Source organism: Peromyscus californicus, unplaced genomic scaffold, assembly GCF_007827085.1.
Source record: "Peromyscus californicus insignis strain IS unplaced genomic scaffold, ASM782708v3 Scaffold_20__1_contigs__length_68692818, whole genome shotgun sequence".
Classification (NCBI taxonomy): Eukaryota; Metazoa; Chordata; class Mammalia; order Rodentia; family Cricetidae; genus Peromyscus; species Peromyscus californicus.
The window spans coordinates 38,318,582-38,337,368 of NW_026294503.1; the positions used below are offsets into that span (position 1 = coordinate 38,318,582).

General features: G+C 49.3%; 1 protein-coding gene across 4 annotated transcripts in view; it reads right to left on the reverse strand.

Moving 5' to 3' along the window:
* The window catches only part of Trappc9 (trafficking protein particle complex subunit 9), a 479,962-nt gene that overhangs the window by 349,188 nt on the left and 111,987 nt on the right, over positions 1–18,787 (reverse strand). For all 4 annotated transcript variants that reach the window (XM_052747955.1, XM_052747953.1, XM_052747954.1 and 1 more), the window contains one exon: positions 16,267–16,430. In XM_052747955.1, the coding sequence (XP_052603915.1) occupies positions 16,267–16,430 (164 nt within the window). The remainder of the gene's footprint in view (positions 1–16,266; positions 16,431–18,787) is intronic.

Sequence of the window (18,787 nt, forward strand, 5' to 3'; positions counted from 1 at the left end):
CAGTAACTAGCTGCTGTCCCTGTCCTATCCTTTCTGGAAACCAATTCTCTGTAACGAATGAACTGTCTCAAGAAGGAAACTGAGGCCTCTTGAGATAAGGGAGCTTATCCACAGTCACAAACAAGAGAAGGACCTAGAATTCTAGGTCGAAACAACTCTAAAGTCACCACACGCATTCCCTTCCCACATAACGTTGGATTCTGCTGGTGTTAGCGACCCATAAATCAACTTCCAGGAACCCAGTAGAAGATGGACAGCTGGGCCAAGGTCCAGTGAAAGAAAAACAATCAGTGGATGTCAGCAGCTGTGAGCACTCAAGGCTGGACTGTGCTGGGAGATCAAAATAGGTCAGTGTCCTTCTGGCCAGAAGCGGCTCAACCATGGCATCTAGAGAACTAGCCACACGCCAAGAAGAGCCCATCTAAGCCACCACAGTTATTTCTCCCTGTTCCCTTGAAGACGGACACTAACGGGAGCAAAGCCAGAAGAAGACAACATTCCTGAAGTGGGGAGTGAGGGACCACTTCACATTCACTTAACTTGCTCGTTCGGAACACCTCACATTTTCACACGCTCTCACTTAATCTTCCCAATAAGCTGTGAGATGCTTGCTAGTGTCTATTGGAAACTGAAGTGGACAATGTAAGGGAAGTCCTGGGCTATGAGGGCTCTGGCCAGTGACATGTGCTCGGCCAGTATCCGTTGGCCTTCAAGATCCCCAGCTCTACCACTAGGAAGGTCTCCAGGGGTTAGCACGCGATATCAGCACCATCTGGGAGAGAAAGATGGCTAGAGAAGAAATGATTGGATGATTGAGAGGGTAAATATCTGGAGAGCCAGGTATAGACAGTAAAGACTTCACCGCAAAGACCTGCATGGCCTCAGGAAGCTATGACTACCAAAGAGATCCTCATAAGAATTTAGGGACAGAGCTAGAAAGTCACAATTAGAGGGAAGTGAGTGACCAAGTCCCAATAAAGCAAAAGAAGGAACAGGTTAAGCGAAGAAAGTGCATCAGATCAGGAGAGCCAAAGAACCTCACAATGAAAACCAGAAAAGCTCAGCCACAGATCTGCAGGGAAGCAGTAAGGCCGACTGAATTCTCAGCAAGGGACAGAACCCTGTGTCCAGAAACTTCCTTTGGCACTCAACGCAAGCCCCTCAGCTACGAGGATATGCAAGAGTGCCCCTGGGTGCATCCTGTCTTTTAGAGGGTAAGTCACATCATCAGAGTCAGCACGAGGACCTGGCTCCACAATGGGACAGATTTCAGAGCTATGGGCAGGGGAGGAACCGGAGAGAGCAAGACAGAGCCTGACCTGAGGTCAGGCTGTCAGCTGCACACATCTTCCTTCCTACCTCTCAAGGGTGCTGAGGACTTCTGCTCCCTGGAAATGTCTCTGCTCACTCTTAGGCAGCCCTCCCAGGTCCCCTTGCTCACTGCTCCACATATACGTGCCCTGTGCTTCCTCAGAACCTCTGTTCAGTTGAGGGTCCTTGTGGGAGCCCATTCTCGGGTTCCTCGTGGCTTTACCCAGCAGGTCCGCATAGGGGATGATTAGGACCACGGGCCTGAGTGCAGGTGTCTGGGATGGTCTGCACTTGGCTGTGCTGGGGGAGGAGGTCTTTGGCTCCACCCCTTGGCGTCTCTATAAAAGCCCTGGGGCAGAGTCAGTCGGGGCCCGTTGGAAAAGGTTCCAGGCCCTCTCGAGGCTATCCTTTATTTTCTATCTGTTTATCTCCACAAGATTCTCTGCAATAAATCCTTCTATCTAATGTTTCCTGCTGTTCACACTCAAGAAAACTCTGGGGAACTGTGGGGTGGGGGCCCCACAGGTCCTAAACACTAGAGCCTGCCCCCCAAACCTCATGGCCCCTTTCATCCTACTATGGAGGCTCCACTGCCTAACTCACCAAATGTCACTTTGACTGGGGCTCAGCTTCCCTTTCTTCTTCTGAATGCAGAAGGTTAGCACCCAGTAGGTGGTTTTTGGAAAGGCCAGAAAGGAAGGCCAATGGGATGCTTAGCACCCATGAGACTTAGGAATGCATTTGGTTTGGGAGGGCGGCTGTTGTTCTGCACCCAACTCCAGAATGGAAGAAAGGTCTTTCCTCCCAAGCCAGACACAGTGCCTGGATCCTCTCAATGACCCAGGAACTCCAGTCTATGGAGCAATGAGGACTTCCACTCAGAATGGCATGGGATAAGAGACACCAAGCTACAGAAAACCAAGCAGCCCTCCTCTATAGGGGCTGAAAGCACAGGAAACAAGAACATGGTAATTTCCTCACCCAGCACTGGCCACAGTCAGCTAAGACACAAAGGTCCTGCAAAATCCTCCCATCCCAGAGACCCATTCAGACCAACCTCTGAAACACAGGCACACAGCCAGCCCCTTGGCTGCATCACCTCCCGGACACGGCATGATGGTCTCTGACCCCAGTGACCACTCACTTCTCCTACCTTCATCGTGCCTGGTACCCTCCACTCATCCTGCTCCACCTGCTTTCTCAAAGTGGGAATTCCTGAGGCTCCCTGCCTGTACTGCTCCCTTCCATATCATCTCCTGAACTCTCTCAGCTTCCAGTGATCTTCTCATCCACCAAGCAGTCAACGGGCAGAGGCGGGGTCAGTCAGCCCTTGCCTTTGACTCTTGTCACCTGGAGAGGGGATACTATGCTACCTAGAGATGCTTGCTCAGGTAAAAAAAAAAAAAAAAATGCCTAAGTCCATGCCCTGGCTGTGGCGGGATACCCTAGGAAGAGTCACCAAGTTTCTGTATGGCTCAGTGTAGTCCTCTAGAACAGAGGCTGTCATGCAGAATCACCCTGTTGGTAGAAGTCAAATGCTTGGCCGGATCCTGGCTTCAAGTAAACACCCAGTCAGTGCTGGTTATCTCCCCCACTCACTGAACGCCATTCTGCTTCTGCCTAGCTGTGTGGCCCTTGCACCACCACCCCCCCAGAGCTGTGCAAGAATGAGATAATCCATGCTGGCTATCTGACACCATGCCTGGCATTCCACAAGTACACAGTAGCGTTAGCTGTCATCAGTGCCCCTCCCTATTCAGTGACTAAGACCTGGCACCCAGGAGGCACTCAGCAGGATGGAACATGTAACCTACATGTGGACGCCAAGACATCACTTTAGAATTATAATTAGAACAAATGGGGGAAAGGCTATGTAGAGAAAGCTGAATCAAGTAGAAGGTACAATGCGGCTCCAATCTCATAAAAACATTCACAAGAAGAAAGAGTGGAGGAGGAGGAGGAGGAGGAGGAGGAGGAAAAGGTGGACACTGGAGAGGTGGCTCAGCAGTTAAGAGCACTGGCTACTCTTCCAGAGGGCCTGGGTTCGATACCCAGCACTTACACAGTAGCTTTCAATGTCTGCAACTCCAGTTCCAGGGGATCTGATGCCTACTTCTGGCTTCTGTAGGCACCAAACACATGTGTGGTACACATATATGCATACAAGCAAAACACTCATATACATAAAAATGATTTTTTAAGAAAAGGAGAGGACCTGCATGAGACTGACCTAGGCACTCTGCATATATGTTAGAGCTGTGTAGCTTGGTCCTCTTATGGGATTCCTAACAGCGGGAACAGGGGCTGTCTCCGACTCTTTTACTGAGTTACCTTGCCCAGTCTTAATACACCGGGAGGTGCTTAGTCTTACTGCAACTTGTCATGCCATGTTTTATTGATAGTCAAAGGAGACCTGACCTTTCCTGGATGGAGACGGAAGAGGAGGGGATGGGGGAAGGGGGGAAGTGAGGGAGGGGGCCTGGGAGGGGAGGATGGGGAGAGGCTGCAGCCGGGATGTAAAATAAATAGATGAATAAAAAAAAAACTCATACGTATCTAACACTGGCTGTCTCTGAATCATAGGATCATGGGTAATTTTTAGTTGCTTTGTATTTTTTTTAATTCACTACAATAAGCCTATGTCACAGTTCTATATACAAACAAACACATGCATAAAACCATGGTCCCTCCTTTACCCAGGCCCTCCAATGCACTCCAACAGCCCTGTGAAGCCAGCATGCACATCCTCCTCCAAGGCTGTCCACAGCAAAGACTCCAGTGTCCTGGTGTGAGCTGAGGGACTGGATGGCTATGTCCCAAGCATGTGTGTCACCATCTGAGCCCCCACACCTGACTGTGACAGCTGAATAAACTCACAAATGGTAGATTTACTCTGTGGAAGCCAAGCAAGGGGCAGGTGATCAGATTCCTAAACAGAACTGTACCTGGCTTTAAAAAAAAAAAGCTAGTGCAAGCCTCTCAGGTAAGCTATGCCTCGCCTTCACACGACCTGTGCGGGCATAGTGTAGCAGGGCCTGGGATTACAGGATAATGGTTCTTGTCACCACCTATGGAGTACTGTCTTGTACACATGAGAACTGCCCTGTCCCCATGAGGTATAAGGAAACTCAAGCTGCAGCTATCGAGAGGCACAGAGGCACCGGTGAGGATCAGCTAAGACACAATGCCCAGGGAGCTGAGCACGTAACTCAGTTGGTAGAGTGTTTCCCTGGTATGAATGGCCCCGGGTTCAATTTCCATTATCACAGGAACCAGGCGTGGTGAGGAATGGCCTGTAATCCTAGCGCGTGATCAAAAGAAACAGCAGAAGCAGAAGTTCGAGATCATCCTTGCCTACAAAGCAACTTCAAGGCCAGCCTGGGCTACATGATGCCGAGAGAGAGAGAGAGAGAGAGAGAGAGAGAGAGAGAGAGAGAGAGAGAGAGAGAGAGAGAGAGAGAAAAGAGAGAGAAAAGATGGACAAGAAGAAAAATCAGAGCAATACCGCACAAGAACAATGCCCTTTCCACTCTCCTACAGCCTCTCTCCTGAGATATGAACCTAACCAGCATTTGAACTGAAGCTCGGAGAATTCCCCAGGAAAACCTCATGGGAGGTATACAATACCTCGAGAACAGAAAGTGAGAACAAAATTCAATACTCAATCAAGCATGTGAGCTCTAGGGTCACAGGCCTGAACTTGAACCCCCACGGTGGCACTCTCAGCTCTTTGAATGAGCACAGCCACACGCCCTCTGTCACTCCCAAGAGTGAGTAAAGGCACCGGTGTTCAGTTTGGTGAGATTAAATGGGGCTATGTTACATCTCAGCACAGCAACCTAGCACATGGGAATCGATGGGGTGGGAGACCCAGAAGCTGCTCCAGCCGCTGTACCCATCCCATCCGGCCAGTGAGCTGTCAGCACACGGCCACTGTAAGGAAGATGTGGTCTCTGCTCTGGGAAGGAGAAGGGTCTGGCGGGAGGGCAGGGTGGGACAAGAGCAGAGTGTTTCCAGATGAGAAGCCAGGTTCCTCTCGGCACAAAGCCCTCTGAAGAAACTTTGCCTCGGCTGCACACCAAACAGGTTCGATAACTGTCTGCTGATTTAATCAACTGCCTAGACATAAAATAAAACTCACTAGCCTCTCAGAGGCCCAGATTTGCATGAAAGAACCAGCTCTCTCATGGGGCAGAGGGATTACCTCGAAAGATTACAAATACAGCATTCTTCTTGCCTGATTGGGAGGCTTTTTGTAGGTGGTTTTCATGTCTTAAAAGGGTTTAAATGTGTTTAAATGAACTCTGAAGGTCCCCCAGGCTTCCACACCCTGGCTGGGCGCTGTCTGAGGCCACAGCCTATGCAAGCTGGTAAAGAGGAAGCGGAGGGGAGAGACAGAGACAGTGAAAGCCAGGTACTGCATCCGTGGCTGCCACAGACAGCTCGGCCAGGTGGGCGCATCCATGAACAGGAGGCCACAGACCATGTCACCAAATCCACACAGTTCCTGTCTGGATAGGTTCCCCACCAACTTTCGTACTTTAGGCAACCGAAGTGGGGAGAGCCAGACTCCACTCCCACAAGCTGCCCTGCAGTCCACTCTTTCACGCCCCCTTGTTGAGTCCCACACCAAACCTGTGAAATCATGCCCGCTTCAGTCTTAAGAGGTGGGCTTGTTTCCTCTTTTCAGTTTTCTGGCAGAGGCACAACACACCAAGCACCCAACCAACCTGCTGGAAATGGAACATAAAAAAAGTCTCCAACCCTGACTTCTGCTCTCCCTGTCTCGTCTCCTTCCAATCCGCACCCTCAGTGAGCCAAGCACACCAGTTCCCACCATGCTGTGGGCAAGGCATGTCACCCTGTCTAGAGATCAGCTTAGATTGCGGACTTCTCCAGCATGACCCTAGAATTTGCTATTAAAATGCCAAACTAGACAAAAAGACACCGCCATCCTGCCCGTGTGCAAGTGGGCGCCGAGCTGAATGGCTTTTAGTCACTGGGGAGTTTTGACATCTTCTCAGCAAGCACAGCTGCAGGGCCCATTCTCGGTGGTCAGTCACACGGAGGTAATACAACACAGGGTGTGCAGCCAGAGCTCAGTGAACACATGCCTGACTCCCACGCTGAACCGTGCGCTCCGGAGGACAGGACCCATGCATTATTCATGTGCTGGCACAGCAACTGCATATAAATGAAATAAATGTCTGACTGTGGAAGAACACAAAGGCAAGCAAGGTAAGTGTTGTAGACGGGTGTAAGCGGCCGGGTGTGGTGGGAGCGGCATGGCCAATCCTTCTAGAAGAGGCAGGAAAGGCTGCCAGCAAGCGACAATGTACACTGTGCCCAGGGATGAAGGCCAGAGCTGGGGGGATCACAGAAGGTTATCGGGGGTCAGCAAGGTTCTAGGCACGTGGATGGGTGTTCACAGATGGGGCGCAGAGACAGGTGAAGGCCTGGATCAGACTCACTTGTGGGCCCCCTCTCCCCCAGTGCCCAGCATGAGTCAAGATGGGGAGATGCTGCTGGGCACAGGCTTGTGGAGGGGTTGGATAAAAAGAGGAGGAGTTGGTGACCAGAGAGCAGACAGGAACCTAGCAGAGCCAGGAGAGGCAAGAGTAGAGCCCCGCTGTGGCTTTTCTCCTGCCCTCTGCTTTTGTGGGCATGCTGCCCCTGCTCACAGCCCAGTCTCCTGCCACACTCAGAACCCCCTGGGGATCCTGACTGCTGCCATCCTGCTCCCTAAAGCACAATGCCTGAAATACAGTGGATACCAGGGAAAAAAAATGTTTGTAAGAAAGGAAAGAAGTCAGGTCTGGAAAGCTATAGATGAAACCCACTGGGGAAATAAAATCCTAGCTACATAAAGTAAAAGGGTAAGCCAGGTACAACGGTTCACACCTATGACCCCAGCATCTGGGGATCTGAGAACAGGAGGATTGCCACAAGTTTGAGGCTAGCCTGGGCTACATTGTGAGTCCAAGGCCAGCCTAGGTTAACAGAATAAGACTCTGTCTCAAAAAAATAAAAAACACTAAAGTAAAAAGAATAAATAATAAATATAAAAAGAGGAAGGTGTTGAAGTATAGCATAGGGTGAAAGCACTTGCCTAGCATACACAAGGTCCCGAGTTCAACACCCAGCACCACAAAAAAAAAAAAAAAAAAAAAAAAAACCAAAAAGACAGTAAAGAATGAGAAAGAGAACAGAACAGAGAGAGATGTAGCTCAGAGAGAGAGAGTGCATGCTTAGCATGGTCAAGGCCGTGAGTTGGATCCTTAGCACTATAACACAACAACTGAATGCTAGGCTAAGAAACTGAGTCAGGGCATGGAACCACAATGCTCCAGAAGGTGTCGAGCCAGGTGACATTTCGCAAGACTACAGTGACAGAGGGAACAATAGCAACGGCAGCCTGTGGGAAGCACTCCTGTGTCCCGAGTGCTTGAGAGTGCCAGGGCTGTGCAGGGCTGTGCAGGGCTAGGACTGTGCCTAGTGCCTCCTACGCGCGTCACCACGGGAAGAAGAGTGGCACGGAACCACGCCAAGCATGAGCAGAGACTGTCACCAAAGCCAGGGACTTCGTCCCAGCGAACCAGCCCCTGGGTAGCAAGGCCACTTGACCGGCAGGCTGAAATGCTGACCGTGGGCGCTTCCTGCTAGCTCACACCTATGACCCCACACAGGAGCCCTGCTTTCAGCAACTCATCTACCTGCAAGAAGCAAACACACGGGGCTCCTCCTCCTCACTTCCCATGACACTCTGCTCTCTGACGACACAGAGCGGAAACCAGTCTTCTACACGATCGGTTTTTCCAAACCCCACCCTGCAAGGCCGTAATGTTAAAAAACAGTAATTATATAAAAATAGCGTAACAACTCAGAAGCAGGCTGGGCCCAAAAGACAGGAAATCAGCAGGGTAAGTGACGTCTGTGTGGCACTCCAGGCAGCTCGTTACCGGACCCCTGGGTCCGTGAACTGCTCTGGCCCCGGGTTCCATGTGGACAGAACACGGGAGAGCGGGGGGCTGCCCACTCAACTCCCTGAGAGAGAAGCTGCTGAGGGCTGTCACTCTCTAGTTCCCCCTGCTACTGCTTCAAGGCTCCGTGTGGCTTTACACACCTAGAAGAGGAAGATTTAAATTTCACTATTCTAGAAATGTGATTTCTAAGGGCAAGGAAAAAAAGAGCTCAAGCCATAAACCTGTACAGATACCCATCTTCTTCAAGTGTGGCACACCCCCCACCCCTCCCGTCTTACTTGAAGTCAGCTTGATAAGCCCTTTGCTAGGGTGACTAGGCCTGGCAGACCAGGGACACAGAACTAACTGCTGACTTCGCACATTCTAAGCCCGCAAGGCAGTGGTCGCTGCCTGCCTGAGAGGTGCCAGGCAGAGCTCTGGCTACTCCTGAGACGTGGGCGTCTGCTCTGGAAGCGTGAGGAGGCGGGGCACCCAGAGGAGAGCACTAAGCTGCCTTGTCGAACTCGTCTCAAATAGTCAGGTGACAGTGACCAGGAGCAACAGCAGAACGGTACAGCAGGCTGGACTGTCACCCACATGCTCTCACAGGATCACATGGGGAGATTGGAACATCACCAGCCACCCAGGCCCCACACAACCTAAGGCCAGTAAATAACCAAGACGTGCGAAAAGCCCCACGTTCAGGCAGCCCTGCCCTTCCTTCCCAAGCATGCGGCTTACTTCAAACGGGTGTCTGAGTGTACTGCTGACTGATTATTAAGTTCTGAGGTTTGAGGGGTGACGCACTCAAACGCTAAGCCAATTCATGTGTAGGGTACAGCTGATTTCCTTCTGGTGCCAAACCATGGGAGTATTTCTAAGACAACAGCGAAGAGGTAATTCCGAGTGAGAAGGAGGCCCTGCGGCTGCAGCAACAGAGAATCAAGCTTCAAGCTTCAGAAGTGGGCCTTCCTGTGTTTATCTCTGACTAGAACCACTGGCTGCAGACTGGAATGACTGAAAGGATTTTTCAGAACCCAGCAGGGTGGTCTGCATCTAAGAATAACACTAGATAGAAATCAATAACGCAGCCCGTCTACCTTGCTGCTTTTCACTACAATGTCCGAAACGATGGTCACTACCCCACTGCTGGGGTCTCCTTTAGTGCCATCGATGAAGCTGGTGATTTCGCACTGAGAATCGAATGGACACCACTATCGGAGAAGTTTCTAATTTCAGGAACATGACGCTACCCATGGGAGGAAAGCAAGGGACACAGAGCATCTCACCCACCAAAGCTGCAACACCGAGGCCTCACTTTCTGTTCAGACATTCAACTCTCTGCACGCACATACAGGTGAAGTTGTCAGCATGAGAGGAGACACAGGTGTGATCTCTGTATTTTTAGAAAGCAATTTGTTGCACGTAATTTCTTTCGGGAAGGACAATTTCTACACTCGTGTAGGTAGGTGCCGTTACACTTGTTAACTAAAGAATGTCAGTGTTCAGCTTGGCGGGCTTGACAGAGCAGTCCAAGTTGAGTGATGGGAGCGTGGAAGGAAGGGTCCAGTTCTGCCTTTCCTGGAAGTAACATCAATATTGTAGTTGTGGTTATGGTGTTAACACTGATGATAAACCAAAGTCAACACATCTGAGCTTCAAAAACTAGGAAAGGGTGATATTAAGTACAAGCACATTTGGCTTAAATGAACTGATCACTTCATTAACTTCTTTTGACCATATAAAATATTACTTACAGGAAACCTGGCTACCTTCATAACTATGATTAAAAGCATCAGATGTGATGCCAGAAGATGGCGTGTGGGCAATATAGATGTCTCTGACAAGGTATTTCTCAAAACTCATACACTAAATTTCTTTAATGTTAAAAGTATTGCAGAATCAGTCTGTTGGGTTTAAATTTGGGCAAATCAAGATTCTAGATGATAAACGTGGACCATCTTTGAATTTAAACTAAATTCTGTTTTTTGTCTATCTTAATAACTGTTTCCAAATTATAAAAATATGCTGCTTAACACAATGACCTCTGATACACTAACTGTTTAATCTTTGCATCATAGAGTAAATACATTAAAATAATGTTGAGCATTAACAGATATTTTCACGTTCTTGACTTGTTTAGTGTGCTTAAGCAACTACATGGGAACTAAAAACTACTTTTAAATAATTCATTATAAAACTTGGCAATAAAAAATCAGCCAGGTGGCAGTGGCACACGCCTTTAATCCCAGCACTCGGGAGGCAGAGCCAGGTGGATCTCTGTGAATTCGAGGCCAGCCTGGTCTACAGAGTGAGATCCAGGAAAGGCACCAAAACTACACAGAGAAACCCTGTCTCAAAAAGCCAATAAACAAACAAACAAACAAATAAATAAATAAATAAATAAATAAATAAATAAATAAATAAATCGGTGCTGTTTAAAAATAAATAAATAAATTCAGAGAGTGAAGGAACTGGGCTAGGGATGGCTCTATGAAGAAAACGCTTGCCACAAAGCATGTGGACCTGAGTTCAACTCTCCAGAACCCATGGAAGGCTGGGCATAGTGGCATGTGGGCATAGACTCTTGGTGCTGCTACAGAGAAGTGAGAGGCAGACACAGGAGGATCCATGGACGCTCACAGGCCAGCTAGCACAGTGGGCACATCAGCAAGCAAAAGAGAAGCTGTCTCAAACAAGGTAAGGACCGTGACACTTGAGGTTGTCCTCTGACCTGCACCCCTGTGCCCACGTGAACACACACCCGTACACACGTATACAATAAACATACACACAAACTGAAAAGAAAAAGAATGGGAGCCGTAGATAGGTTCAGTGGTTAAGAGCACTTGTTGCTCTTGTAGAGGACTGGAGTTTTATTCCCAGCACTCACATCAGCTTGTCCATAAGTCCCGCTCCTGGGCATCTGATGCCGTCTTCTGACCTCCACAGGCACCAGCACAACACACAGGCGCATCCACATACTTGTAAGTGCATACACACACATACACACACACACACACACACACACACACACACACACACACACACACACACACACACACACAATGAATCTGAAAAAACAAGGAAAAGGACGGCTAAGGGGCACGTATGTGTATCCATGTGCTGTGTGATCACACTTGCTTTCTTGGTTTTGTTCTGTGGTTTGTGCTGCTGGGGATCAACCAATGGAGCCACAAACCTGTCTACCCATGCGTGTATACATGTATACTCTGAGCTTTCTTACAACCTCTGTGGGAAAATGAATACGTGTTTCCTGAGCTTGCCTTCATTCCACTGAACTATATGGTACTTTAAGCAAAGACGGGAGTTTACACCTTTCACAACATAGAGAGATTCTATGACAAGGAAGTTGAGATCAGAAGGGTACACCCTGTGGGGCAAGATACCCTTGTCTTCAAACAGTGTGGATACGCTACATCTGCATCGTGGGAACCTGTGAACAAGGACCCTCAACCCATCAAAGCCCCAAAGATAGTCTAGGCCCAGGAAGGGTCTCCTTACATCACTGGTCCTCACTACACACCCGAGAAGCAAAAGGCCTTTGTCAAGGGGCTTGTGACAGGAGCATCTCACAGGTCAGGAGAGCCCAGAGTATGGAAAGAAGGCGAATGACTGCAGGTAATGGGTTCATCTAGGAGAGAGGGGGACACGGGCAAAAGCGGTGGCTGCAAAGGGCTCCGGTCACCTTCTGGTCCTGCAGGCAGGCTCCTGCAAGTACCAGGCTCCAGGTGTGCGAGCATGCTCCGCAAAGACCGAGGGTATGCAGAGGGCGACTTAACGCAAGCCAGAGTGCAAGGGAAGGAAGCTCCCTCGGGCCTGCCTCCTGAGGGCTTCCAGGGTCCTGTCAGCATGCCTCACAGTTCACAGGACAGCCCACCCCATGTGCTCACACTTACTGTCACTGCACCGCAGCTCTTCTGTCCTGAAGCTGCAGCAGAGAAAAGCCCAACTCACCACCCTTCCCTGGAGCCCTCTAAGGTGGCTGTGAACGTGAGATGCGCCGCTCACCGGCTGGGAGATCAGGGAACAGGACTGGCGGTGGCTACCGTTGAGGTAGAAAACAAAGCTAACTCGGGACAAAGAAAACAGCATGGGAACCCAGAGACGGCAAAATTCCACGGTGGGACGTTAAAGAAGCAGGGCGCACTGGACTTCCCATAGAGACAACGCGTGTGCAGAAAAAGGGGGCTCCTTTAACAGGCGTGGCTCAGTCTCGGGCCCCAGCACGGAATCGGTGCTCCCAGCTGAGGCCAGTTCCTCATCTCCTCACATCAGGCGGGTCATCTGTTGATGCTAACAGCTTTTCTCCACTGCAGAATGCAAGCCGCCAAGCCGCCGCAGGGATTATTTCCTCTGTCTATTTTGAAAGCAGATGGCCTGTTTTCGCTAATTTAATTCTACATGTAAATGTACCGCTGCTTGGGACAGTAATAAAAAAATGAATGATGGCTTTAATCTTTCAGTTGTAACTGTGCTGCTTCGGAAATGGCTACACGATGCCTGGCATTACACGTCTGCACGTCTTCCTCCCTTGAGGCCAGCAGAGCTGAGAGCAGGGCCTTGAAAAGCATCCGCATATATATGGAATCCCGAAAGGAAACCCACTGTGTCGTGGCTTTAGAAATTGAAAGTCAGGTGCTGGAGAGGTGGCACAGCAGTTAAGAGTGCTGGCTGCTCTTACAGGGGACCTGGGTTCAGTTTCCAGCACCCACACATATGCTCACAAGCATCTCTGATTCCAGTTCCAGGAGATACAACATCCTCTTCTTGGACTCCATGGGTACCAGGCAAACACGCGGTACACAGACATACACACTCAAGGAAAACACTCATACGTGTAAAATAAAAATTAAAAATCTTTAAAATTAAAAACAATTTGGATCTTGCTTCTCATCCTGCTTCCCCCCTGAGTCTGTGGCCTCAGATAGGTGACTGTCCTCTGTTGCTTTCAGAGTCCCTACCTATAAAGTACAAGCAGTGAGGTTCCCTGCCTGAGAAACAGAAGAGAACAGGTTAGGCCTGTGCAAGGCATGATGGGTAACCCAATGTGACAAGTATGGTTGCCTCTGAGAAGGGGTCACTGGGAAGGAACCTGAGGGAGCTTCCTCAGAGTGTGGAAATGTCCCGCACTAGAGTACAGTTGGAACTCTAGTACCCTTGGTAAGGGTTTGAACATCGTGGCGTGTTGTTCAGAAGGTGAACGTGTCACGTACACACAGTTAACAAAAAGAAACTAGACTTCCATTGATGTGTGCCAAAGCACTTGGAGGTAAAACAAACTGCCATCTGCAATCTTAAACAGCATTAGAGAGACGAATGGACAGACAGGAGGTTTAAAAGATACAGAATGAGGCAACAGAGAAAAGTGCCCACTGTGGAGAAAAAGATGAAGGGGATGCACGGGCTGGCTATGATGAAATCCTTCATTTCTTCCACACTTGGGGATACTTTTCTAACAAGAGTGGGGAGGGAAGGAGTGGCTGCCAGAACACTCTAGTCAGAAGAATTCAAAGGCTTAAGAACGTGGAAGCCTAGCGGGGCCTAGCAGGGTCAGAGAGAAGCCACCACACCTGAGCAAAGGCAGTGCTGAGAGGCCTCGGGCCACCAAAGGCCTCCAGGTCGGAAGAAGGGCCTGAGAGAGCAGAGGCCATGGCTTGTCCAGAGCACGGAAGAAGGGCCTGAGAGAGCAGAGGTCATGGCTTGTCCAGAGCACGGAAGAAGGGCCTGAGAGAGCAGAGGCCATGGCTTGCCCAGAGCACGGAAGAAGGGCCTGAGAGAGCAGAGGCCATGGCTTGTCCAGAGCACTGCCGGGTGCACAGCCCAAGGGAGCACATGAAGCACAGGGCTTCAGAGCGGCCCCCCACATTTATCGTATCCTCTCAACAGGCAGACAAGACGCTGTCACTACCTTTTTGTTTAAATATGAAAATGGCATTCCACTGCAGCCCTTCAGTCTTGCATACCTACTATGTGCCAGGCCCTAAAAATAAAGAAGCTAGTCACGGTTTTTGAGACACTCATTGCCCACTGGAGACAAGAGAGTCAGCAGAGAGTACTCTTGGGACGACAGGAAAAGACCCAACACCCAGGGATCTGGAAGGTTTTCAGAGGCGTGCTGACTGGGCTGGGAGCCCAAAAGTAAACTGATTGAGCAGAGGAGGTAAACAGGAAATAGACAGGACAGCTGGCTGAGTCTAAGGGGAAATGATGGATCCAACAGCTTCAAGGGTTAAGTGTGATGTCCGTGACATGCAATTGTGGGGTGGTTTGTTTGTGGTTTGTTTTTTGATTGTTTTTGAGACAGGGTCTCACTATGTAGCTCTGGCTGTTGAGGAACTCACTCTGTAAATCAGGCTGGCCTCAAACTCAGAGATCCACCTGCCTCTGCTTCCCAAGTACTGGGATTAAAGACACGCACCACCATGCCTCAGCCTGGAATTGTGTTCTTCACGACAGCCAACATTTTCTTTTAAGGGAGAGACACACAAGGGCTGTGCTTCAGAAAGAACGTGGGATCAGACTGAACAACAATCATATGAGTATCACTTGGATTTATTTTTAGGAAAGGAAAAAAATATTTTCCAGTTTCTAAATTAGGAAGGCAAGATAGGTTACAGGAGATGGGGACAAGTTTCACCACAGAAGACTATTCCTGAAGGCATGACATACCTAGGTCATAGAACATCGAGAAATCTAGCTTCATCCCTGCTGGCTAGCTTTCATGCTGGAGGGTGTTGTACACATCATCAGAGGAAAAAAGTGATCACCAATCTTCCCCAGGTAGAAACCTTCTAGGCTACAATAATAATGGGTCTAACAGGACATGGTCAGCGATGCAAAAGTGGTATAAATGTCATGGAAGCAACCAAACACTTTATGATTGGATTTAAGACCCATTCCACAAGATGAAACCCCTGTCTTGGCATCACTGTCAGGGCCAAGAACCTGTGGCTAGAGAGGGCACAGGCCCTGGAGGAGAACCTAACACTGTTATCCTGCTAAATGGACAGTCTTAAACTGACTCCTAAGACTAACTGTTACACTTAGAGATTAACTCTCTCAATCCTCAACAGAGAAGCTGTTTCTTATAGCAGATGGTGATCAACACAGAGACCCACAACTGGACAAGGTCATAGAATAAGAGATTTAGGGGTACTGAGCCCTACATCTACATCTACCTCATACCCCCTTCTCCAAAAGCTCAGAGACCATCATCAGGGAAGGGAAGGTGGATAGGTTCTAAGAAGCAGAGGTGGCGGAGGACTATAAGAAAACTGTTCTCTGGATATAGCAGGCTAGCAGCACATCTGAACTCACAGTGATTGTAACAGCATGCACGAGACCTGTGAAAGGCCAAGCCAAACGAAACCCCAACATGGAGAGGGGAGGTGGACAGGAAGTCCCGCCCCTAGCTGGGGAGCTATTGGCAATTGATAGCTGCTAGAAGAAGGGAACCCATGTTTTTTAAGAGTATCTGTTGCTCTTTGTAGACTGACCATGTTACAGACGATGGCCACACATCCAAGAGTATATGACAGCATAGATTGGACTTAATGAGCTTTTTACAAAAAAAAAAAAAAAAAAAAAAAAAAGAGAGAGAGAGACAAAATTAGATTGGTACAAAGGTGGGGGTGGATCTAGGAAGAGCTGGGGGTGAATATAATAGAAATACACTGCACAAAATAAAGTTAATAAAAATGATATTTTTAAAAGTCTTGTCATATAGACTACAGTTTTCTGTCACTCAGCAACATTAACGAATTCCTTCAAGCATCCACCAAAGCCCATAACCAACTTACTTAAATTCCGGGCACCAGGTAAAGAACTTGGTGCTGAGGGACACTGTGAAGAGAGCCCGCAGCCCTAGACCTCCTGGTGACTCGGCTGCACTTTGGGTAAGCCAGTATCAGCTCTCTACAACATGTCCTCTGTCGCTACTGAGCACACGGACGGTCCCCATGCCACCTACCCTTGGTGGTGAGAAGCTTGGAGGTGACTTCCAGCTGCTCCAGAGGCTCCAGGCCAATGTTCTCCAAGGTGATGACCAGCGGCTGAGTTTCTCCGTTGTAAAGCTGGACCGACACGTTGGTCGATATTTCGTCGCCGGAAGAAGGCTGCAAGGAATGTGCAGACCTGAAACCACGGCAAAAGACAGGGAGAAAAGTAAGAGAGAAAGAAGGGAAAACACGGGCTACACGCTGAGACCAGTCACACAGGAACACACTCGAGAAGCAGGCTAGACGCCCTGGCTGTGCCCACAGGGCCTGGTGCTCAGTTGTCACAAACACATACAACTTCCGGGGTGGGGGGGGGGGGGGGTCGTTATGGAGTGGTGGAAGTAGCTGGCAAGTCGAGGTGCAGGCTCCGGGTGGTCCGACACGGCCTCCACTCTGTGCTCACAAGGGGTGAAGTCAAGGTCAAGGGCATCTTTTACCGCTGACCATTCAATATCACACAGGTGGAGAGCACACGGTAGTAGCCAACAACTATGAGCAAATTCCATGGCTCAGCCTCTCCTATGTTTACAACATATTACAGTCAAGCCCCACTTGAATAATCGCTTTCTAATGCAGTGAATCACCTCAGAAAAAAATTACAGATATACACATTTTTTAAAAATAGACATGTTAACTGCGAATCATTCCCATGAGAATCTCTCCCCCAGCCCCTGCCCTCTCTCTAAATAATAATAATAATAATAATAAAAACAGTCTATAGAAGGATTCCCTCCTCTGCCCTGTGCTCCTGGTTCCCCTCTGAACAGGCTGTCCAGGTCTTCCCACTGGGAGCACAGAGACACCAGAGAGTATCTATGTGCTTTATTAAATAAAGCACCGTGGGATGCTAAAACAAAAAGGTGAGGCAGATGCCATCTCACGAAGCTATTATAAAATTAAAGAAAACTGAGGTTGCTCTTGAAATGGCTGGAGGGACAGCTGGAGTATCAAGTCCTTCCTTCCTTGTGTGACTGCAGACGTGAGCTTTGAGATGTCCAGACTGGTGGGCAGGTGACACTGGGTCTTTCCCCAGCAAGCTCCTCCTCCCTGGTAACAACCCTTTGATTGGTTTCCTTTAGGACCGCCCCGCGGGCCCCCCCCCCCATACCCCCGTTCTTCTCCTGAACTGGACACTGAGGGCCGCCAAGGTGGGGCAGGTCCACTTTCCTACTCCTCTCTGTGGCTATAAAGTGGTCAGGGGACAAGCCGAGGACTGTGTCACTTCTAACTGGGTTGCCTCTGGGTTCCTGGGAACTACTAAGAACAGCAGGGACTGAGGCAAGGCCTCTGAGCTGCCGGCTGAAAGCAGCCACAGGAAAGAAGACAGAACACCTTTCCAGGGGCTGCATGTGCTCAGCTGAGGTGAGGTGCTCATCCTACACCACCACCAAACCAAAAAACGATCTACCTGCCCCACTGAACCAAGTGTAACTAGCTATACACTGCTGTTCACCTGCTTTTTATCTCTGAGCAGTTTAGGAAACTTACAGAGTTGCACCACCTCCACGGAGACCCCATCTTAAACATCGCCAGCATCCGAAAGAGAAGCCTTGGTGTAATTACATAAGACCAAACTCCACGCCCACCCCCGCTGCCACTGGCAGCCTCTCTCCACAGGCCTACGTGCCTCTTCCCAACAGTTCACAGAAGAGGAGTCACACACGATGGCTTCTCTCCCTCAGCATGGTGTTTCTGAGGTCCATCTATGGCAAAGCGGGTATCAGGAGCTGACTCATTTTTACTGCTGAGAGAGCGGTGCTCCAGTGTCCACGTGTGTCTCCTTCTGTTCCTCATCAGCTGATGGACATGGGGGTCCCTGCCGCTATTGAACTACCAGGGACACGCTTTGGCAACAGCATACAGTCGCTCTCATCTTGGGTAGCTACCTAACAGAGGGTAGAGCTGGGTCACTAAAGTGATGTTTGATCTTTTAAAAGACTGCCCAGCTGTCCTCCCAATGGGCACACCACTTTACGTTCCCATCAGCAATGCACGAGGGCTCTAGATCCTGCAACCCCTTCCCGGCCTGGCTGCTGCCTGTCTTCCGATCACAGCCACCCCAGTGGGTGTGAGCCACCACCTCAGGAGGAGGGTGGCAGCCCCAAAGAGACTAACGGACCCCGAGCGCCCTTCCAGGTGGCTTATTTGATGCTTGTGTATCTTTTGTGCTGAAAGAATTATTCAGATCATTGGCCAATTTTTGAATTAGGTCGTTTGTCTTCTTTATACTGAGTTTTAAAAGTTCTTTATACGGATACAACTCTATCAGATATGTGCTGGGCAAATACTTTCTTCCAACCTGTGATTTGTCTTTTAATTTTCCTAATGGCATCTTTGGAAGAACAACTGTCTTTTCACTGTGATGAGGTCCCAATGATCAAGGTTTCATCTTCTGGATCCTACCCCAAGGTCAAGAGTCTGTCTTCTAAAAATGTGGGACTTCCGGCTCTTACAGTCAGATCTGTGGTCCCTTTGGAGTTAGCTTTTTCTGTC